This window comes from Rutidosis leptorrhynchoides, chromosome 10 (genome assembly GCF_046630445.1).
Source record: "Rutidosis leptorrhynchoides isolate AG116_Rl617_1_P2 chromosome 10, CSIRO_AGI_Rlap_v1, whole genome shotgun sequence".
Taxonomy (NCBI): Eukaryota; Viridiplantae; Streptophyta; class Magnoliopsida; order Asterales; family Asteraceae; genus Rutidosis; species Rutidosis leptorrhynchoides.
Window position 1 is genome coordinate 161,007,767 of NC_092342.1, and position 26,114 is coordinate 161,033,880.

Here is a 26,114-nt window from a genome sequence, read left to right on the forward strand (position 1 = left end):
CATCTTAATATTCGGGAAGACGGAATCCGGTATAGGGCTGAAAGAATTTGGGTACCAAAATTTGGAGATATGAGAGAAATGGTACTTAGAGAAGCTCATAAAACCAGATACTCAATACATCCTGGAATAGGGAAGATGTACAAGGATCTCAAGAAACATTTTTGGTGGCCAGGTATGAAAGCCGACGTTGCTAAATACGTAGAGGAATGTTTGACATGTTCTAAGGTCAAAACGGAACATCAGAAACCATCAGGTCAACTTCAACAACCCGAAATCCTGGAATGGAAATGGGAAAACATTACCATGGATTTCATCACTAAATTGCCAAGGACTACAAGTGGTTATGATACTATTTGGGTAATAGTCGATCGTCTCACCAAATCAGCACACTTTCTGCCAATGAGAGAAGATGATAAAATAGAGAAGTTGGCGCGATTATATTTGAAGGAAGTTGTCTCCAGACATGGAATACCAAACTCTATTATCTCTGATAGGGATGGCAGATTTGTTTCAAGATTCTGGCAGACATTACAGCAAGCATTAGGAACTCGTCTAGACATGAGTACTGCCTATCATCCACAAACTAATGGGCAGAGCTAAAGGTCGATACAAACGCTTGAAGACATGCTACGAGCATGTGTTATTGATTTCGGAAACATTTTGGATCGGCACCTTCCGTTAGCAGAATTTTCCTACCATTCAAGCATTAAGATGGCGCCGTTTGAAGCACTTTATGGTAGAAAGTGCAGGTCTCTGATTTGTTGGAGTGAAGTGGGGGATAGACAGATTACGGGTCCGGAGATAATACAAGAAACTACCGACAAGATCATCCAAATTCAACAACGATTGAAAACTGCCCAAAGTCGACGAAAGAGCTACGCTGACATTAAAAGAAAAGATATAGAATTTGAAATTGGAGAGATGGTCATGCTTAAAGTTGCACCTTGGAAAGGCATTGTTCGATTTGGTAAACGAGGGAAATTAAACCCAAGGTATATTGGACCATTCAAGGTTATTGATCGCGTCGGACCAGTAGCTTACCGACTTGAGTTACCTCAACAACTTGCGGCTGTACATAACACTTTCCACATCTCAAATTTGAAGAAATGTTTTGCTAAAGAAGATCTCACTATTCCGTTAGACGAAATCCAAATCAACGAAAAACTTCAATTTATCGAAGAACCCGTCGAAATAATGGATCGTGAAGTTAAAAGACTTAAGCAAAACAAAATACCAATTGTTAAGGTTCGATGGAATGCTCATAGAGGACCCGAGTTCACCTGGGAACAAGAAGATCAGATGAAGAAGAAATACCCGCACTTATTTCCAGAAGATACGACAACACCTCCAACTGCTTAAAATTTCAGGACGAAATTTATTTAACAGGTTGGTACATGTAGTGACCCGAACTTTTCCATGTTTATATGTATTAAATGAAATAGTTATTTACATGATTAAGTGTTTCCAACATTTTATGCAATTAAACTTGTTAAGACTTGATTAATTTAAATATGTTTCATATAGACAATTGACCACCCAAGTTGACCGGTGATTCACGAACGTTAAAACTTGTAAAAACTATATGATGACATATATATGATTATATATATATAGTTAACATGATATTATGATAAGTAAGTATCTCATTAGGTATTTTAACAATGTGTTATATACATAAAATCGAGTTTTTTGAATTAAGAAACTCGAAACAATATATATAACGATTATCGTTATAACAACGTCTTACTAAATACATATGAATCATATTAAGATATTGATACACGATGTTTAATCATGATAAATGATAAGTAAACATGTCATTAAGTGTATTAACAATGAACTACATCTGTAAAAACAAGACTATTAACTTAATGATTTCGAAACGAGACATATATGTAACGATTATCGTTGTAACAACATTTAACTGTATATATATCATACTAAGATATATTAATATATCATAATATCATGATAATGTAATAATTTAACATCTCTTTAGATATAATAAACAATGGGTTAACAACATTTAACAAGATCGTTAACCTAAAGGTTTAAAAACAACATTTACATGTAACGACTAACGATGACTTAACGACTCAGTTAAAATGTATATACATGTAGTGTTTTAATATTTATTCATACACTTTTGAAAGACTTAAAGACACTTATCAAAATACTTCTACTTAACAAAAATGCTTACAATTACATCCTCGTTCAGTTTCATCAACAATTCTACTCGTATGCACCAGTATTCGTACTCGTACAATACACAGCTTTTAGATGTATGTACTATTGGTATATATACTCCAATGATCAGCTCTTAGCAGCCCATGTGAGTCACCTAACACATGTGGGAACCATCATTTGGCAACTAGCATGAAATATCTCATAAAATTACAAAAATATTAGTAATCATTCATGACTTATTTACATGTAAAAAAATTACACATCCTTTATATCTAATCCATATACCAACGACCAAAAATACCTACAAACACTTTCATTCTTCAATTTTATTCATCAAATTGATCTGTCTCAAGTTCTATCTTCAAGTTCTAAGTGTTCTTCATAAATTCTATAAGTTCTAGTTTCATAAAATCAAGAATACTTTCAAGTTTGCTAGCTTACTTCCAATCTTGTAAAGTGATCATCCAACCTCAAGAAATCTTTCTTATTTATAGTAAGATATCTTTCTAATACAAGGTAATACTCATATTCAAACTTTGATTCAATTTCTATAACTATAACAATCTTATTTCGAGTGGAAGTCTTACTTGAACTTGTTTTCGTGTCATGATTCTGCTTCAAGAACTTTCAAGCCATCCAAGGATCCTTTGAAGCTAGATCTATTTTTCTCATTTCCAGTAGGTTTATCCACAAAACCTGAGGTAGTAATGATGTTCATAACATCATTCGATTCATATATATAAAACTACCTTATTACAAGTTTGCCACTTTGTGTACAAACTTGAAGAATTGTTTAGTTTCATATGTTATAATCAATATTTTAATTCATTTTAATTGTCCAATGTTGACAGTCCACAGTTAGTAGTCCACAGTTTGTAGTTCAACAATTCATATATAGTTTAATATATAATATTCGAATTAATTAATACGTGTCGTGACCCGTTATATACATGTCTCAGACTCGATCACAACTCAAAGTATATATATTATTATAGAATCAACCTCAACCCTGTATAGCGACCTCTAGCATTACAAAATATAGTGTGTCTATGGTAATTCCAAATAATATATTTAGATGCGTCGATATGATATGTCAAAACCTTGTATACGTGTCCCGATATTTAAAGTGCGTAAAATAAATAACAGAAATTAAATGACGATAAATAAAATTGCGAGAAATAAAATTGCGATAAATAAATGTAATAAGGAATTAACAGTTAGCTAGGAACAGTTAGCTAGGATTTTGTTAGCGTGGATTCTTAACAAAATTTCTCATAGTTAATTTGTCTGTTTCTAACAATTTTTATTTTGTCATATGTTTTCTTCATTATGCCACTTGTTGGATTCTGATAGGTCAAAATTCAAATATGAAATTGATTAAAAATGTTTATTCTGCGGTAAACGGATACGTTTATCGGTGGTTGTAAGTAGGATATTAAATGACTGTTGAATCAGCTTCGACGAATGTACAGTATAACTTATTAAGGTGAAATCTAAATATTCCTCGAGTATTACCTACCCGTTAAAATATTTTCACCATTAACAGTTTGTACAAAAGAATTTTTAATTACAATCTTTATGAAAACATATATACATATATATTTTCTTCAGATGTAATCATGGATTTAATGAGTTAATATGATATTAATCTCATTTGATTTACCGTTAGAACAAGAGTATATAATCTATAAAATATTAGAGATTACATAATCGCCATGTCGAACAAAGATAAATGATGTAGAACGTCATGTAGAATGAAGATAAACGATGTAGGACATCATGTAGTATGATGATTATGCTGGAGGTACAGACTATGAGTGTGAGGTGTGTAGTGTTGAGGCTTGTGTTGCGGATGTTGTTGTTGGTGGTACTGGTGTTGCCGGTGCTGTTGTTGAAGCTGGTAGGTTTTGCACCATGTTTTTCAAATTGATTACTCGAGTGCGAAGCTCGTTGACTTCTTCCATTATTCCGGGATGATTGTTGGTCGAAACGAGCAAATGAATATGGTTTTGAATCGTAGATATTATGTAATCATTGTGAAATATCCTGGCAATGAGGGTGAAAATTGAAAGGACCCATCCTAATCCATCCGGACGAAGTCCATATTGATTATAAACGATTCACAACAGTTGATTACATCGCGAGGTATTTGACCTCTATATGATACATTTTACAAACATTGCATTCGTTTTTGAAAAGACAATCTTTCATTACAACGAAAGTTGACGGCATGCACATCATTTTATAATATATCTAACTATAATTGATTTAATAATAATCTTGATGATCTCAATGACTCGAATGCAACGTCTTTTGAAATATGTCATGAATGACTCCAAGTAATATCTTTAAAATGAGCAAATGCACAGCGGAAGGTTTCTTTCATACCTGAGAATAAACATGCTTTAAAGTGTCAACCAAAAGGTTGGTGAGTTCATTAGTTTAACATAAATAATTATTTTTGCATCATCTTAATAGACCACAAGATTTCATTTTTTTTATTTCTCATAAACATACGTCACATGCATAGAGACAAAAATATCATTCATATGGATTGAACACCTGGTAACCGACATTCACAATATGCATATAAGAATATCCCCATCATTCCGGGATCCTCCTTCGGACATGATATAAATTTCGAAGTACTAAAGCGTCCGGTACTTTGGATGGGGCTTGTTGGGGTCCGATAGATCTATCTTTAGAGTTCGCGTCAATTAGGGTATCTGTTCCCTAATTCTTAGATTACCAGACTTAATAAAACGGGGCATATTCGATTTCAATCATTCAACCATATAATTGTTGTTTTGATTACTTGTGTCTATTTCGTAAAAACATTTATAAAAATTGCGCATGTATTCTCAGCCTAAAAATATAAAGGGTAAAAAGGCAAATGAAACTCACGCATATAAATATTGTAAAATAGTTAATAAAGCATTTGCATGTATTCTCAGCCTAAAAAATGTAATGAGTAAAAAGGGGAAATGAAACTCACGCATATAAATATTCTAAAATAGTTAATAAAGCATTTGCATGTATTCTCAGCCCAAAAAATGTAATGAGTAAAAAGGGGAAATGAAACTCACGCATATAAATATTGTAAAATAGTTAATAAAGCATTTGCATGTATTCTCAGCCCAAAAAATGTAATGAGTAAAAAGGGGAAATGAAACTCACCTAATGTATTTTGTAGTAAAAATACATATAATGAAACTGGACAATGCAGGGTTGACCTTGGATTCACGAACCTATATCATTTGTATATTTATTAATATACATAGTTGTAACCGTACAATATATATATAACTTTATTAGTTATATACTTTTAATAACATATATATTTCATATATTCATTTTGTTATTACTTTTCGTTATGTCATATGTATTAAATATATTTTTAACATATATATTTGTTTATTAATAATTAATAATAATAATAGTAGTTATAATAAAACCAAAATAATATTAGTAGTGGTAGAAATGATAGTAATTATAATACTTAATGATAATTATAATGATATTAATAATTATAATTGTAAAATATTAATTTTTACAGTTAATGATAGCTATATTACTGATTTTAGTAATTACATAATAATAATAATACCTATGATAATACAATTAACACTACTTATGTTAATATTAATAGTTCTATTATTTATAGAAAGATACTAATACTAATTGTAACAAATTGTATTACTTTAATAATAATAACAATACTAATCCTAATCATAGTTGTAACTAGGGTTATACTAATAATAATAATAAAGGGTAACTAATACTTATATTAGTATTAAATGATGATACTAATAACTAATGTTTGTAATACATAATAATAATAATAATACTAATAATTATGACTTTAATACCTAATGATAATAACTATAATAAAATCATGATATTTATAACAATTAATATTAATAATACTAACATTATTAATACTTTTAATTCTTCCAATTATGATGTTAAATATAATTACTATATTACTAATAATAACAATCTTAGTGATAATCATAATAATAATAATAATAATAATAATAATATTAATAATAATAATAATAATAATAAGAATAATAATAATAATGGGATAAGAATAAGGATAAAAATACTGATTTTATTTTATACCTAATAAAAAGAGGATCGGTGGTGTGGTTGGCGTCCACAAACAGATCGAGAATTCGATGAATTCGATCCACAACAACTCGAGATATACCCGTCATTAATTCAAAATCATCGATCATCATCCATCACCATCGATCAAGGTATCGATTCTTGAATTAATGAAATAGGTAATTGATTCATTAAATTTCCTAAATTTTTTTATCTCTGTATATATAATTACCCTGTACTTTTTAATTGTATCAATCATGAATGGTGAAATAATGGTGTTCTTGATGGATTTTGATTTGGGTATTTCATGGTAATCGAATAAAAATAATGAATTTGTTTGACATGATTTGAATCTGTTTGGGTCTGAATGAAATAGCAGAAGAATACAGCAGTAGTCTTGGCTTTCCAGGTTTGAATGATTTACGAGAAAGAAAAATTAAATAGCTGATTTTTAATAGTTCATAGTTTGATGATTACGGTGAAGATGATTTTGCAGGTTTTGGTTGGTGTATTACTCGTCGGACAGAAACAATTTGGTAGCAATAACATTTATAACGTAATCGAGTTGGTGGTGGCTTACTATGGTATAAACAGGAGGGCAGGAACGAGTATGGCAGTTGTAGTGGTGATCATTGATTTTGATGTTTTGATTTGGGATCAAGCTGTGGTGCAGGTAGCGGATGGAAGTGGGAGAGGGTGTTCTTTAGTGGTGATTTAAGAGGGGAGATGATGATAGTGTATAGTTGTAAACAGAGGAGCAGTTGCTCCTTCAATTCACGAGTAAATAGCAGCAATTTTTTTGGTTTGTATGGTTTGTTTAGGCTGTATAAGTATATAGCAAAAGCATATCATAACAGCAGCTTGATGACAGGGTTTCTTTGTGGTGGTGATAATGGTTGTGGGTGATCTTTTGGGTAGAAGAACATCGACAGCAGCAGCAGTCATTCTGCTAAAGTTATTGTAGAAAGCAAAAGGGCACAATCAACTAGCAGCAAGGTAATGCTAATGGTGATTGTATAAGTGAGTAGTAGTAAGTGGTTTGATGCCAAAATTTGTGTAATGGGTGATCTAATGTAGAGAGTGGTGTTGGTGTGGGTGTTATACCCGTAGTTCTATCTATGCACTCGTATGTATATATACATAAAGATAATAATAGGTGGAGCTGGTAATTGATAATGAAGAGTGAGGAATTGAATGTTTTGTCTATTGTTTTATAGCAATGTAGATGTAGATTCGGGAAATCAATCCATATAATTGAATTTGTATTTTTACTAATCGTCTTGTAATGAACTAACTTATTCATTTACCTTTATTAGACAGAAAGCAAATTTTGAAAGTGATGGAAAACAATTTCAACTCCATAATCCGTTTAGTTGTAGTGTTAGATGTAAATATATTGATAGTTATAATTCTAATAATATTACTAATAAATGATAAGAATAAAAAAAATTACTAATAGTTGGTACTTCATTTAATTGTAACTTATAATTTTTTTTTTATTCATTCTCCTATTAATTTTTATTTCTAATCTAAAATTTTTGTTCTCATCATTCTAACTTTTAAAATTATTAGAATTTTAATGTTTATATTTATAACATTTATAATAATATTAATAATAGCATAATAATGATAATACTATTAGTGTTAATAAGACATCTATATTTTAAGTATTTAATTTAATATATTACCATTATATATAATATATATAATATAACAACATATTTAAATATTTAATATTTATATATATTTTATATATTACAATATACATACAATATCAATTATGTATAAAGGTTATGTATATATATATATATATATATATATATATATATATATATATATATATATATATATATATATATATATATATATATATGCACACAATTGTTCGTGAATCGTCATAGTCAAAGGTTAACTGAAACCATATAAACAGTTCGAATATTTCATGACTCTACATTATAGGCTTTGCTTATCGTATCGAAATCAAATAAAGATTAAAGTTTAAATTTGATCGAAAATTTCTGGGTCATCACAGTACCTACCCGTTAAAGAAATTTCGTCCCGAAATTTGAGTGAGGTGGCAATGGCTAACAATAAAAATGTTTTCATGATGAATATGAGTTGATAAATTGAGTTTTATCATCATTGAGTAATATGGATAAAAATAATTCGATTATTCGAAGAGTACGAATGAAGCTATCACCAGAGAGTGAAATAAGAAAGTAAAGATTCATCTTAACTTTTGACAGAGTAAGGGTTGAATTTAGAAAATAAGGTGCGTCTTAACTTTTGACGTTGTCTTGGTTGAATTCCGGAATTTAAGGGATTTGAAGAAAATCTTCGAAATCTAAAAGATTTGATTCTTCAGCGAATAAGGAAATTTAGATTTCTATAATTAAATACATTGATCTGCCTCGATTCCTCTGTCTGATATTTTCACTATAAATTTTACCTTTTCCGTTCCATTAATCTTCACCACTTCAATACTCAATTCCCAAATTCAAAAGATCGTGAAATGCTTAATCCAGTTCTGATCCTTGTTCTTATTCTAACTATCACAATGATCATTCTCCTTTTCCAACTTCCACCAGAGGAATCTGCTTTCTTCTACTTCGCCCTTGGGTTTATAATGTTTTTAATTCTCCAGTGTTTTTATGTTGCGATAAACATTGATATACACGGTTTGTAATTTATGTGTTGTTATCGGGCTTTATATTCTCCCTTATATTTCAAAGCTTTATGCTTTTGTTTTCTCTTCTCGACTTCAAGTCAAGCGAATAATGGTCCAGAATTTGTAGATATAGAGTCTCGAATGATTATAATGTTCGAAGCAGGAAGGAACGTGATAGCACGATTTGATTTTCAAATTTATCAACATCACGGAAGATAGAACCATCAAGAATACATTTTCTTGATTTGTTCCGGAGTTAAGTAGGATGAAAGAGTTATGTAACATGGTACATGATGACGTTATGATCTGTGAATCATCACGTTCCATTTAGAAACTCAGCATGACTTACTGTAATATAATCACGTTGATCAAGTGTCATTATATTATACTAATTCATGCATCAGTTCCCAACATTACTTCAATAACATTCATATTTTAAGCTCGAAAGTTTACAGAATATAGAAACTAACAGTTTCTATATGATGTAACACTGATATCATGAAGAGATTAATGATTTCAGATAAGAATACTTATGAAAATATCTTCAGAAATATGGAGGATATTTATAATGAAAGATACGATGATATCTTGGAATTTCTAATATCGATGGATGATGAAGAAGATTTATCTGTAAGGGTTTAGATTCGGAAGCAAGGTATTTGCTAAAGACTTCATTAGAAATAGAATCATTTGGATTCTTTGAAGTCAAACTTATTCTTTGTGATTTGTCCACGGCTTCCTTCATAGTTTGGCATAATCCGCTTTTCAGTACTAAATTTCTATTGAATGTTTTCAATATAATGATACACAGGAAGCACGAGGAGGTATATAATTTCGGACGAGAATATTTATGAAAATATCCTCAGAAATATCGAAGATATTGATGATGATATTTTGAAATTTCTATGTTCGATGGTTGGTGGGGAACGACTTTCCGCAAGATTTTAACATGAGTACGGAGCAAGCTATTCATTGAAGGTTTCATTGGATCCAGAATTACCTGGATTCTTTGAATATATGGTATGGTCCTTGTATTTGTCCTTGGTCTTCTTCATAGATAGCTCAATCTGTTTTTCAATACCCAATTTTCTATCGAGCGTTCCCAACACTCCTTTCTTTATCATCAAACTTTTGGTCGTTTAGACCATCTACCATTTTTCTGTTTCCTCTGCATTTAATGCTATGATATCTGAATCATCGGTTATCAATTCGAGGTGGTTTCAGGAGAATTGTTTTTTTAAATGATTAAACGCTGATGGTAATATGATGGAATATGAAAGGTTCCCCGGTACTAATAAAAGAGCACGCATATATATCAAAGTTATAATAAGGTTGTTTTGAATGAAAAGTCGAAGTTGACTTGCTGGAGCTGTGACAAAATTGACTAATTTGACAAGAGATTGCAAAGTTATTTTCGATAATAATAACGCTAAAGGAATTAGCACAGCTATGCGTTAAACGTTTACTCAGTTTCTGAGAGTTTTCAGGTGCATAACTATATGCATCAATCTTTTCATCCGTAGATGAAGTGCGGTTGGTTCATCCTCTCGATTGAGGTGTTTTCAAGAAACATGAAAGGTTTGAATGCGGATTGTAATTGTCAAGATACAAATGAGGTTTAAGACGAAATCAAGTGGCAAACTTGAAGAATTGTTTAGTTTCATATGTTATAATCAATATTTTAATTCATTTTAATTGTCCAATGTTATTAGTCCACAATTGACAGTCCAATAATTCATATATAATTTAATATATAATATTCGAATTAATTAATACGTATCGTGACCCGTGTACATGTCTCAGACTCGATCACAACTCAAAATATATATATTACTTGAGAATCAACCTCAACCCTGTATAGAGAACTCGATCATTACTGCATATAGAGTGTCTATGGTGATTCCAAATAATATATATAGATGCGTCGATATGATATGTCAAAACCTTGTATATGTGTCCCGATATTTAAAGTGCGTAAAATAAATAACAGAAATTAAATGACGATAAATTAAATGCGTAAAGTAAATAACAGAAATTAAATAACGATAAATAAAATTGCGATAATTAAATTGCGATAAATAAACTGCGATAACTAAAATGTAATCAGTTAACTAGGAACAGTTAGCTAGGAACAGTTAGCGTGGATTCTTAACAAAATTTCAATTAGTTAATTCGTTTGTTTCTAACAACTTTTATTTTGTCCAATGTTTTCTTCATTATGTCACTTGTTGGATTGTGATAAATCAAAATCCAAATATGAAATTGAATAAAATAAAATAAAAAATGGTTATTCTGTGGTGAACAGATTTGTATCTCTGTAGATGTAAGTAAGATAGTAAATGGATGTTGAATCAGATTCGAAGAATGTACAGTATAACCTATTAAAGTGAAATCTAAATATTCCTCGGGTATTACCTACCCGTTAAAATATTTTCACCATTAACAGTTTATACGAAAGAATTTTTAATTACAATCTTTATGAAAATATACTTACAGATATATTTTCTTCAGATGTAATCATAGATTTAATGAGTTAATATAATATTAATCTCATTTGATTTACCGTTAGAACTAGAATATATAATCTCTAAAACATTGAAGATTACGTAATCGTCATGTCGGACGAAGATAGATGATGTAGAACGATTCGCAGATTGATGATTATGCTCGAGGTACATAATTGGATGTTTAGGTGTATGATGTGAACTTGAGTTGTTGGTGGTACTGGTATTGATGTTGGTGCTGGTGATGTTGCTGAAGCTGGTACGTTTTGCACCATATTCTCCAAATTGATTACTAGAGCGCGAAGTTCATTGACTTCTTGTATTACTCCGGAATGATTGTTGGTCGGAACGAGCGGATGAATAAGGTTTAGAATCTGAGTTATGATATAGTCGTGGCGAGATATTCGAGAAATGAGGGTGAAAATGGTGTTACGAACAGGTTCGCCGGTAAGTGCTTCAGGTTCTTCGCCAAAAGGTGAATTCGGTTAGTGGAAGGGATCGCCTTCTGCGCGTCTCCATTGATTAAGTCGACTACGAATCCATCAGATGAATTGGGGATGGATTATTGGTTGATTCATTCTACTGACGTTGCTTCCGGAGCTTAGATGACTATCCATTCGGAATAACTGTCGGGATAACTATCGGAATAGCTGTCGAAATTCGAGGGACTCGAACTAGTTGAAGGATTCATCTCGTACTATCAGATGAAGGATTTTCGATAAGAAATAGATTATAGGATGTAGATTAGTATCCTGCAATACATAATTTACATATGCATATGTAATACTAAAATCTCATAAGTTACGGAGGAATCTACGGAAGCTGTCAGGTAAAGATAACAATAAATGATACGCTACGATATGAATTAGCAGATACGCTAAGATATGAATTAGTAGCTTACGATTCATGAATTCTACGAAGTGCATTTTATTATTACTGCGGAGGTTATCTAAAGGATTTAACAAGAGTGTCATTGATTAGGTTTTCTCAGAAAGAGATGATGATGCTATACAAGCATTTCAATACACATGAAATGTGTTATGAATAATAGTGAGCTTATTTAAACCTTGAGCTTCTATGCCACAATATTAGGGTAGACAAAACAGAGAGGAGTTCGTGAAAATCACGGGCATGAAATTTGATGGAGATCGTTATTGTTGACAACAAGAATATTTTAATGATGAATACGAGTTGAATAATATAGCTTTATCACCTTTGAATAATATGGATAAAACGATTCGATTATAGGAAGAGTATAAACGAAGCTATCGTAAAAGATTGAAATGAGGAAATTAATTGTTCGCCTTAATTTTTGACGTAGTCACGATTGATTTCCAAAATTCAAGGAATTAAAGAAAATCTTTATAATCTTTATAAGATTTAATTCTCCGGTAATTAAGGAAATTAGGATTTCCTTTGACTAAATGCGATGAATTGCCTCGATTGCTGTGTCTGGAATTTCGTTATAAATTAGCTTCTTCCGTTTCATTATCTTCACCACTTCTATACTTTCTTTCGCAATTCATACTTTCGAAAGATTCGTCAATATGCTTCATCCAGTTCTAATTCTGGATATGGTCCTGACTTTTATATCTATCGTTCTTCTTTTTCATTTGTCACCGGAAGAGTCAGTTTACTTCTACTATACTCTTGAATTTATAGTGTTTTTAGTTTTCCCGTGTATTTATATTGCTATACGCATTGATATACACGGCTTGTAATTTCGGTGTTGTTATCGGGTTTTTTATTTTCCTTTATATTTCGGAGCTCTATGCTCTTGTTTTCTCTTCTCGACCTTAACTAAAGCGAGTAATGGTCCAGAATTCGTAGGTATGAAGTTTCGAATGAACATAATTAATGTTCTAAGAAAGCAATTGTAATAGCACGATCTTGATTTGTCAAATTACCAGAATATCCGAAAAAGACCAAATCATCAAGAAATATATTTTCTTGATATGTTTAGAGGTTAAATACAATGAAAGAGTTATGTAACATGGTTCATTATGATTGTAAGGTCTGTGAATCATCATCTTCCATTAGAAATTTAGCATGACTTACTGTAATATAATCATGTTGGCCTGACGCCATTATATTATACTAATTCATGCTTCAATTCCCAACACTTCTCCAGAAATCATTCATAATTTAAACTCAAATTTTATAAAATATAGAAACTTAAACAATTTCCTTTACGATGTAATAAAAATATCGCAAAGAGATAATTAATTGCGGACAAGAATCGTTATGAAGATATCTTCAGAAATATAGAGGATATTTATAACGAAAGATACTATGATATCTTAGAATTTTCTAAGATCAAATGATAATGAGGAAAATTCTTCTGTAAGGATTTAAGATAAGTAAGGGGCAGGGTAATTGCTATTGATTTCAGCAGATATAAAATCATCTAGATTCTTTGAATACAAGTTTAGTCTTTGTGATTTATCCACAGCTTCCTTTTTGCTCAATTCGTTTTTCAATACCAGATTTTCCTTTGAGCTTTTCTAACATACAATTCTTTATTATCAAGCTTTTAGCCATTAAGACCTATCTATAGCTTTTGCTGCTTCATCAGCATTCATAAGGTTGACGAATCTAAATCATTGGTTATCAATTCGAAGTGTTTTCAAGAATTTTGAAATTGAGCGTTGAACGCAGGATGTAACCGTCAACGGGTCTAATGGTTGACGAAGAAATTTTGTAAATTTCAAAAGTAATGAATGATAATTTCGGTGGTTTGATGTGATAATTCATTGCAGAATACGAATGAATATAAATCATGAATGTAGTGATCTTTAGGAAGATAACACCTGCTAAAGCTTTACTTGGATTCTGATATGTCCAAATTAGAATATGCAATTGAATTTGTATGAAAATGGTTGTTCTTTAGTGAACAGATACATATATCTTGTGAATGTAAGTAGGATAGCTACTGATTATTGAACCAGAATTTGAAGAATGTACAATGTAACATATTAATGTGAGATTTAAAAATTTCTCGGGTATTACCTACCCGTTAAAATATTTTCACAATTAACAGTTTGTACAAAAGAATTTTTAATTACAATCTTTATGAAGATATACGTTCATATATGTATTCTTCAGATGTAATATAGATTTAATGAGTTAATATAATATTAAACTCATTTGGTTGGAACGAGAATAAATAATCTTCAAAACTTGAGAGATTACATAATCGTAGGGAAATATTTATCTAATGAAGTTATGAATCAATACTTCATCGTTCATTGTTATTGATATACCTCGGTATATGATGTTGATGCTCATGGAATCCTTGTGAACTTTGCAAGGCACGAATAATGTTCTTTTAAAAAGTTTCGAGAACATCGAAAATAGAAGTGTAAAATCAAACATGTATTTGAATAATACATTTGGTTTATTATGAAATGGAGTTTATTATGCTGAAGCAATGATTAACGATTGTTAAGTGATTAACGAAGGATGTACATCATAGCGTATTAGTGATATGAATTAACCAAGTAGTACATACTAGTTAAAATTCACACGTAATAGCTTAGTACGAAAAGATTTATTATTGTCTCAAACCATATATATATAAAGTATACATATATAATTCTTCAGAAAGAATGAGTCAATACATCTTAACTCATTATTACTAATATTCCTTGGTATCTATGGGGCGTATGATGTTGATGTTTGAGGTACTGAGTGTGATGTTGAGGCGTGGGATGCGGATGTTGTTATTGGTGGTGATGCTGATGGTGCTTACAGTGCTTATGGTGTTGGTGATGTTGGTGCGGGTTATGCTGCTGATGCTCTCAGATTTTGCACCATATTTTTCAGAGCCACTACTTGAGCACGAAGCTCGTTGACTTCTTCTATTATTCCGGGATGATTGGCAGTTCGGACGAGTGGATGAATAAGATCTAGAATTCTAGATATTATATACTCGTGGCGGGATATCCTGGAAATGAGGGTGAAAATAGTATTCCGGATTGGTTCGTCGATAAGTGCTTCAGGTTCTTCACCAATAGGGCAATGAGGTGGGTGAAAAGGATCACCTTCTTCACTTCTCCATTGATTAAGACAACTACGAACCCATCCCCAATCCATCCAAAATAAATGATGGCTGATTAGTTCGTTCGTTCCGGTTACGCTGCCGTTGGAGCTCGAGGAGTTCGAGGAATCCATATTATGTGTTTGAAATAGGGTTTGATATGAAATAAGTGTTGGATACTGATTGATATATTCTTCTCCTTGAATACGTATATATAGCAAAAAGATTTCCGTAATTTACGGAGAAAATTTAGGAAAAGTGTTAGACAAAGTCTATTGGGATAGATACGATAAGATATGATTTGTCTATACTCCATTTATGGAATAACTACAGTATGACATGTCAAGATAATAAAATGATAAGTATGTAATCTGATAATCTTTCGATTAAAGACTTTCAATTCATAATGGCCTATTCAGGTCTATGGGCTTGAGCTATGGGATCCTTTAAATCGGTAATCCAAACCCTTCCATTCTAGAGTTTCGTAGACGCCACTCGTCAAGAAAATTCAATGATAAAAAATAACGAGAAATCAAAGATTTTGAAAGTGAATATGAATAGTAGAGATTTCAAGAATCATGGATAACATTTCATGTAATACATATGTAATACACAAAACTATGATAGATGACAAAGGAATGTCGAGAATTTCAGAAATCATGGTGTCGCATTTAAATGTGGTGGCGGAATTAGATAGTACTTAGGAGAGTGAGCAGAGTTCTTAGGTTGGCTAGGCATTCTAAGAAAGATTAAAGAATTTAATAAGTAAAGTTTCTAAGGTATAGTGTAGCATTTAACAATTAAAGGTAACAATTAAAGGAACTATAGTCAAGAAAAGTTGTAGTCCTACATTGCTAAGGTACCTAATAATATAAGGCACACATAAAATACAATCCTGGTTCTCTATAATAAAACTGCTCTGATACCAATTCTGTCACACCCCCAAATAGGGCCTGTGGTATTTGTGACTAATTATATCAAATCACAGTTGTATAAATGAGAACGACTCTATATGAGATATTTTATTGAGTTTTGCAGCGGAAGATAAATAGATTACATTGTATTTAAAACATTAAATGTTTTTAAATGAATCGATAAGTAATGCATGAAGACTCTAATCATGGCAACCAATCATCATTCAAAGTAGCAGATATACAGCGGAAGCAATATTTAAGTACCTGAGAATAAATATGCTTAAAAAGTCAACACGAGGTTGAGTGAGTTCATAGGTTTGTCATAAATAATGATTTCTGTAATAGATGTAGACCACAAGATTTTTATTTATAAAATTAGATCTCGCAGGGATCTAAAAGTAGTGCCAAGTTTGTGATATTTAGACTAAACAGTTTCGAAGTTTGCCCCGTGACAAGTTGTACTGTCCTTGTCGGTTTGAATCATTATTAAGTAATACAATGACTTGGTCAAATGTATCGAGGACGTTACTCCCGATAGGCCTACCCCCAATAATTAAGAATGCGTTATGTAAAAGCAATTAAAAATATCACAGTGGGGACTTGCAGGACATAGCCAGATATAGCACAGTTTAATAGTTGGTACTTGTGTCTAACGTGTAAAACAGTTATAAAAGTTACGCATATATTCTCAGCCCAAAAATATATATAAAAAGGGAGCTATGAAAACTCACGATACTGTATTTTGTAGTAAAAATACATATAATGATATTGAATAAGTGTAGGGTTGTCCTCGGAATCACGAACCTATATCAAGTATATATATTAACACATATAATCGTAATCAAATAAGTTTATATATATTCTATGTATAAGTATTTGTTTGATAAAATGACTTTAATAATGATAATGAATAAATAGTTGTATTATTTTGTAATAACAATAATAATACTAGTAGTAAAAATGATAATAATCATGATAAAAATAATAATAATAATAATAATAATAATAATAATAATAATAATAATAATAATAATAATAATAATAATAGTAAAAATAAAAGTTCTTATAATACTTAATAATAGGAATAATTAAAATGTTATATATTAACAATAGTAATGATGTTAATAATTTTTGTAATATTCATAATGATAATGGTAATATTCATAAAAATAATAATAATGGTACTGGTTATAGTAAAAAATGATAATAATAATAATAATAATAATAATAATAATAATAATAATAATAATAATAATAATAATAATAATAATAATAATAATAATAATAATGATATTTTTTGTAAAAATGATTATAATGATAATACTTTTTAATAATAATAATACTAATAAAGATAATCATATTAGTAATAATAATAATGATAACGTTAATGATAATACTTATAAATATAAAATGATACTAATAGTAATAACAATGATAATCATAATAATTTGTATTGTTTTCAAAATAATAATAATAATAATAATAATAATTCTAATCATAATAATGATAATAATATTTAAAATGATAATAATAATGATAGTTTTAATAATACTACTAATAATCTTAATGATATTAATTATAATACTTATAATGATGTTAGTAGTAGTAGTAGTAATAATAATAATAATAATAATAATAATAACAATAATAATAAATAAATAAATAAATGAGAAACTACCTTAATAAGCTTTTCTAAAAAAAATGCCCACCACCGGGCTCGAACCCGAGACCTCTCACTAACCGTATTTCTGATTAAACTCCCCCTATTTTCATTTAACCCGTATTTCAAATTCATCTTCTTCTTCATCATAAAAACCAATTGAGCAGGGTGATTAATCTTTCAGCGAATTACTTATTAAATTTTAAAACGAATTAGAATCGATCAATTAATTGTTGGATGGATTTAACAGAAACGAAAAAAAAAAATAGCTGCAGCAGTAACAGAAAAAAATATATAATTTAAATGGTGATTTTGAATTTAAGACTGTTTTGGCTAAAGATTACAACACGAAATAGTTTTCAAATCATACCTAGAAACTTTCCAAATCATCAATTGAACTTGTAACATCAAAATTAATTCGAATTTTACCAAGAACACAACCTTTGACTTTTTAGAAAAATAACTTTGACTCGAAAATTGGAATTCAATACAACGAATTAGAATTTGATATTTTACAGGTAGTTTACGTGGGTGATTCCTAACAAGACCACATTTAAGGATTTGAAATTAGATTTGAAATCGAGCTTTTGACAATAATAACCAAGAACAGAGATCGGCTATTTTTTATATATTTATTTGATTTTTCGGTTCTCCTCTTCTTGAATTGCAGACGAGATTTTTATAGAGTGTAAAGGAGATTAGTTTAATCACAACGATTCAATTTTCGTGGATGTTGACTGGGTCACAGCAGAGAAGAACAAAAACAGAAGAAAAAAATATCACGTTTAAATAAAAAAATAAAAGCAGGTCACAATTTATAAAAAAAAATTAAAAAGCAGATCTGATAAATATTTAATCTGATTCGTTCATTATTTCTGACTTTTTAGTTTATTTTTTTATTGATATTGTTATTAAATATATTAATAATTGATTAATAAATATATTAATAATAATACCTTGATAATATTATTAATAATAATAAAATTAATAATAATGATAATAATAATATAAATAATAATAATGATAATAATAATCAAAATAATAAAATGATATTAATAATAATTATCTCAATAATAATAGATAATAGATAATAATAATATTTACTAAATATCAAAATAATATTAATATTAAGAAAAATGATAATAATCATAATAATTTTATTATTAATACAACAAATTATGTTTATTAAATCTGATGTTAACATTATTATTAATGTTAATAATAATGATGAAAGTGATATTATGATATTTTTACTTATAATTAGATTTAATATGTATATTTAAATATATACATTTTTATTTACAGTTATTTGTTCGTGAATCGTCGGAATTGGTTGAAGTTTAAATGAGTCAGCTCAAAAAAATTTTTGTGGCTCACTTTAACGTGTCGAAATCATATCAAAATTAGGTTTAAATTTAGGCAAAAATTTCCGGGTTATCAAAACTTGTGTTTATGATCTTCATGTAACTTGAAGATCTAGTCTTTTGCTTTAAGGATCTTCAAGAACATTAAAGATCCAAGCTTTCTAGTTTAGGGTTTCATTATTTTGTTAAAAATCTTAGCTTTTTAGCTTATGGTCTCATTACTTTTACTAGATCTTAGCTTTCTAGCTTATGGTCTCATTAATCAGGTAAAGATCCAAGCTTTCTAGCTTAGGGTTTTCTTAATACTTGAGATCTAAGTTATTATGGTAGATCTCACTTACTTGGAACCTTTTTATGATTGTTGTGATGATAAAGATCAAGTCTTCATCATCTCATATGATGAAGATGCATAAACTTGTGTAAAAAGGACAAAGGTTGAAGCTTTATTAGGTTTATGCAATAAAGAGGCAACCTTGATGTTCAAAACTTGTAGAATGATAGCTTTTACTCTTAGTTGTGTGTTGATGGTTGAAAATTGGTCAAAGTGATGCTAAAATATCAAAGAGTTGTACACTTGAAGCTTACACGCATCAAGGAAGAGAACCGTGATGAGCATCAAGCACCAAGAAACCCACCGGAGCACTTGTTTTCTGTTTTTCTAGGGCTGATCAGACTCTTAGACTTCTTGAAAATTGATTTTTGGATAGTTCGTTTCAAGTAGATGACTTTTCATTTTGGCCTCGCCTAAATCCAATATACGGTTTAGGATTTATAGCCTTCCGAAAGTCACTACGCCTTTGTAACGACGTGCTAAAAATTCTGACCTACTTGAACTTAAACCGTCACCACGGTCAAACAAAGATGAGTTAGGTTATGAAAATTGGATAGTGGTTAGAAGACTCACATATGGAGCCTTGGCCACTGACCACGCATCTTTTCGTTTTGTATAGAGGTCATAGCAGCTGTCCAAAGTCAGCCTTTTGTTTCGATCTCTATTCTTGATGAAAACTTACTTTATCTTTTACGAATGATGATGACGATGATGATGTTTAGGACTTTACTTACGTACTTTTAAACCTTTTGAGACAATATACTAACTTAGCGACCTTTGACTTAGGTTGACGACCTTTCGGACCGACTTACCACTTGCATACTTTTCCTATCGACTTTACCGCACATTCAATGTGAGTTATAGCTTCCCGTTTTACTTTACTATTCTTGGGACTGAGAATACATGCGCTTTTTATGTTTTTTACATACTAGACACGAATACTTAAACTTTACATATGTGTGGGTGATATAACGGCACAAACATTCCCCTTAGCATGGTAACATTTAATCATTGGTTTTTGAACCGGTGAACGCGAATATTAGATATGGATCCATAGGGTTTGACATCCCCACTCGGGCTAGTCATGCTAGCATTTAACGGGTGTTTGATACTTCGAGGACATACGCACTCGCCAGGTGTACTTTTAGGGGGTATTATTTTTACGTTAAGTTAGTTACCAGGTGCCCACGGATAAGCATATACTTTTCATACTGTTTTGAATATGAAATTTCGTGGTCTACATTACATTACTAAATACAAACTATAGCTCACCAACATTCGTGTTGACCTTTTGAGCATGTATTTCTCAGGTTCTTAGACGTTGTTGCTTCCACTGTTAGACTTGCTGTCTTGGTGTTATAGACTTGCTGTTACAGACTCGCTGTGTTAGACTTCCGCTACATTACTTAGAGATGTCTCAATCATGGAACTTTTATCTTGCATTCACAACTTATGAATAATGGCTTGTAACGACCTTTGTGTCACGTTATCTTTTGTAAAACGTTATCCTTTTGAATGCAAAACTTGTTTTAAAACAACATGTAGTATTGTACCATGTAATGGACCTGTTGTTGACGATTCGTACATGATGGTTTTGTACGTCGCGTCACATCTCAAGATTACACAATAGAATTACATTGTAATTTTCACATTTAACACTAAGGGGGAGATTGTTAGGACCTCGAAGTATGTATAGTGTTAATGTGAAACATGCTTATTAGAAGGTTCCTTAGAAGAGGGCTATATAAGGAACCTAAGTAGTCCTAATTAGATAGCCATTGCATCGTAAACTAGTTTAAGAAGCTGTGAAATGTAAATATACCGGTTCTCTCTAATACCGAATCTGTTCTTCACTTACCGAGTCTCACTCTAACTCATCACATCTTCTAGTCTCACTATGATCTGACCTATCACTCTGAGCCGATAACTACGTTCTATTAGTTGGAAAAGCGATTGAGTTTAAAGCATAATCGGAAAGTATCTCAACAACATACACAAATCATAACGTTATTTCGGCATTATAACTAACTACATTATAGCATACAATAAAGATATCTACTCGCTAATCATGGTAACAATATCATAAATTATAATAATGGAAGAATTATATAAAGACAAAGGATAGAAGTACCAGTAGATTAAACGAGTTCCGAAAATACCAAAGTGACAACTTCAAACTCCAGACCGCTCCTAGTACAATCTTTGCGTTCTTCTCTGGGTACTAATTATCCCGCACGGAGTCGAAGACCTTGAAAGTATGACTAATTATTGTAGAAATAGAGAGAAAGAAGTGAATTGAAGTGTGTGAAAAATGGATGACAAATGGCCCCTTTAAATAGTTGTTTTTTGGTTGGGCCGGCTGGCAGGCCGGCTTGGCAGGCTGGCGTCACAGGCCGGTGCCAGAGGCCGGTTCCTGGGCAGCCCGTTACTTGTGGCCGTTTCTTATAGCCGGTGGCCAAGCCATAAGGCAAGACGGCGCCATATGGTAGGCCGGTGGGCAGGCCGGTGTGGTAGGCCGGTTCTTGCCCCTAGTATTACTGTTTGCTTGGATCGTTTTGCTCGTTCCCGGGATCGTAACTTGGTTTCTGGGGTTGTAACCTATCTTTCACCGTTTTCGCTCTAGAATCTTCGTTTTTGCTCCGAATCTCTATATTCTTTTTGCACCATCTTTGTAATTACTTGATCTTCAATTTTAACCAAAAAAGTGAGTATTTTGGCGATAAAGCTTGGAAGTTTATTGTTTTTGGGCCTCAATACAGGGCTGAAAATGTGTCTTTTTAGCCGATATCGATCCTCCGTGATTTTTGGATACACGTGTCAGATGTTGGTTGATTTATTTATGCGAAATATCCATAACCGACTTGAGCTTAGCATTGATGTGGCATGTGTGCTGCTCACGCACTTACTTAAGGGCTTATGCATAGAAGCTGCCTTCCGGGCTTACACATGATGATGGGAAGCCTGGTATAATCGCAGAACGGTGGACGTCTGTGTTGGTCCCGAAGTAACAACGGGAAGTTTGTAAAGGAGGGGGTGAATACAATTATTATTGCTAATTAAGATTGATTATCAGTTAAACAATTAAATCAAAGTCACAAGTAATTTTCAACGTTATTCTTTTTATTGATATAATCTCAAAGAATCGCGGTTATCCTTGGCGGAAATGATAAACGGTTGATACAGTTTACACCTAATAGCTTTCAACAAATTAATCTTACAGGTTGGACACTACTGATTTAATACCCACACCACTAATTTATACAATTATGGTTTCATCTATTTATAAGGGTTTTAATAACCCTATAATCGATATATTGTCTGCTAGTACAAAGGTTGTTTGTACCAAGCCGACAACTGTGTCCGGAAGCACGTGGTTTTCATTTCCTTCTTTGATACCCCTTTGGACTTTCGTTTTGATTAAAGAAATGGAATGTGGGGTTCCCTAGGCGTTAATAAAGCTAAAACCATGAACTGCACATGGTTAATCTTCTGCATACCTACGTTGTCATGTAAGGTCACTTGTCAACCGCCGAATCGTGTTCTTCTCTATTCAACTTTGTCTTCGATGTCAGTTGAATAGTGCCAATTGATGTAGATAATACAAGAAACGATCATGCTTGTAATGGAGCATGATTTCTCTAAGTGTTGTGTGCTGTCTAGCCTCTGCTGATTCTTCAGTTACTTCTTATTCTATGATTGATCTTGTTGGTTCTGCATTGTTTGATAGTGAAGGCAATATACTAAATACTTAGACATAGCAAACAATGTTGTTTAACAAATAAATAAACTTATGTTGGCCTGCACATTACAACTAGTGTTTATAACTATGTTTTGTCATAATTAAATCTTTAATTCTGTACGGGACTCAATAGTCTGTTTAATAAAAAATGTTATTACTGCCGTCTTTTATGCGTTTCGAGCGTTCCTTTCGTATAAAAATGATGTTTTTATGTGTGTAGCCTATAGAATACACCATTAATTTGCTTGTATGATGGTGACATATTGATTTTTGGCACCGACCAAGATCAAGTGGATAAAACCAAGATATTTTTTTCATCAAAGTTCTTTATGAATGATATAGGAGTGGCAGATGTTATCCTTGGAATAAGGATTAAAATAGATGAGAAGGATATCACAATCACCCAATGTTACTACATAGAGAAAATTCTGAAAAAAATTCAATTTTGAGAATTGTTTTCAGGTTAGTACTCTTATCGATCCGATTTAAAGCTTTTGCCAAATTCGGGGAAGGCGGTGAAACAACTTGAATACTATCAGTCAATAGGTTGTTTGATGTATTTTATGACAAGCACAAGACCAGATATTGCTTATGCCATGGGAAAATTGAGTAGATTTACAAGCAACCCGGGTACTCACCAGTGTCAAGCTATTAATAGAGTGTTCAAGTACTTGAAGATTACCATGGATTATGGTATCATATATTCCATATTTCCTCCTATCGTAGAAGGATATATGGATACAAGTTGGATTACTAATGTTAAGGATCATTCTTCTAAAACTGGTTGGATATTCCTACTTGGAGGAGGAGCTATTTCATGGGCATCGAAGAAACAAACGTGTATTACAACTTTGACCATGGAATACGAGTTTGTAGCTTTGGCGGCGGCTTGTAATGAAGCTAAATGGTTGAGGAATTTAATTTGTGAGATTCATTTATGGACGAAACCTATCACTCCTATATGTATACATTGTGATAATGCTTCAACTTTGGCTAAGGCTTATCACCATATGTATAATGGAAAGTATAGACACATAGGTGTTAGACATAAAATGATTCGAGAGTTGATCACCAATGGAATAATTTCTTTTGACTATGTAAGGTCACAACAAAATTTGGCCGATCACTTGACCAAAGGATTAGCAAAGGACTTAGTGCACAAGTCTTCTATTGGTGTGGGATCGAGGTCCATTTAGATATTCCATAATGGGATACCCAACTCCCATCAAGTACAATGATAGGAGCTTAATTCAATGTGAAAAGCCTACTATTTGAAGATTGGAACACATGTAAACATGATCCTAAGATATGTGTTCAGACCTGCAAGATAATCTTAGGGTGGATGTTTAACACTTCTTAATAGTTTTCATGATAAATTATGTTGTAGGAGCAAGATTGAAGAAAACTACCTATATGGACATGAAATTTTGACACTTCAAGAACGCTTGGACTTGACTTTTGATATGTTCATGAGTGAATTGGGACACATGATTTAGTGTGATTCCATATATCATTTTGGTATATTGAATTTATGAGGAATATTCAAATGAATCCAAATTTTAAGTTGAGATCCAATGGACCAATCAGAGTACGACATGTGGTGCGACAATCACATGTGAATGAAAAAAAAAATTAAAAAAAAAATTTTGAATTTTTTTCGGAAATTATTTATTTAATTTTTTTTCAATCACATGTGATTGGATTTAACATGCAGTAAATTACTGTAACACCCTGTTTTTTTATCACAGCGGAAGACTTCATTTATATAAATACCCTTAGTTAATTACAACCATGATTACCATAAATCATTATTTAATTACAAACCACCGGTGTTGCATTAAACGACTAGTTACATATTTACAAACGTTAAGACATCAAAGTTCGTCTTGTCAAACATATCTTTAACCCGACTCATGTCCCTACCAGCACTAATATCCAAAACCTGCGAGGGAGGAGGTGAGGGGTTAGCACGAGGCTAAGTGCATGGAACTATCAAAAGGTCTAGCATACAGTACCAACTTGTACTCCTACAACTGTAACAACTTAACAACATACAACAACAACAACTGGGAACTATGCTCCAACTAGAGGATCGGCGGCTTGTACGGGCACACGACCACTAGCTGATCAAGCTAGAGTCTACCGATACTCCTTACTAATGAAACCCCAGTATAGTCATCCACACGTAGGTGATGCGTCATTCAGCACTATACTCAACAAACAGTAGCCAACTGGACCCAACCACAACTAGGTTGACCTCTCTGAGATGAACCTAAAATATCAAGGTTCCAACAACAACAACAACAACAACTTGTGCACATACAACCAGTCAACAACTACTAGTACTACTACTATAGGCAACTAATACTACTACAAGCATGGCAACCTTAAACTGCGATCAACGGTACAACATAACTACTAAACATGACAACTAATCAACAATATAAACATAGTAGCGCAACTTGCTACTCTATACTATACCAGAAGATAATCCCACTCACCGAATACCAGCAACTACTTAGATTCTCACTACTGAGCGTTGTTCTTGTCTTTTTCACCTAAGAACACCATAAACATAGTTAGTTTATGTTCATTAGC

The 26,114-nt window shown here is 31.7% G+C and overlaps 1 protein-coding gene across 1 annotated transcript; it reads left to right on the forward strand.

Annotated features, from left to right (window-relative positions):
- The first annotated feature begins 24,079 nt into the window (after window positions 1-24,079).
- On the forward strand, window positions 24,080-24,712 carry LOC139870696 (secreted RxLR effector protein 161-like). Its single transcript, XM_071858480.1, has one exon. It carries the CDS (start codon window positions 24,080-24,082, stop codon window positions 24,710-24,712), a length of 633 nt encoding a protein of 210 aa, XP_071714581.1.
- Window positions 24,713-26,114: the final 1,402 nt, after the last annotated feature.

Bases quoted from the DNA above. Each gene is read 5' to 3' on its own strand.
- LOC139870696 (XM_071858480.1), top strand. From the start codon at position 24,080: ATGACAAGCACAAGACCAGATATTGCTTATGCCATGGGAAAATTGAGT.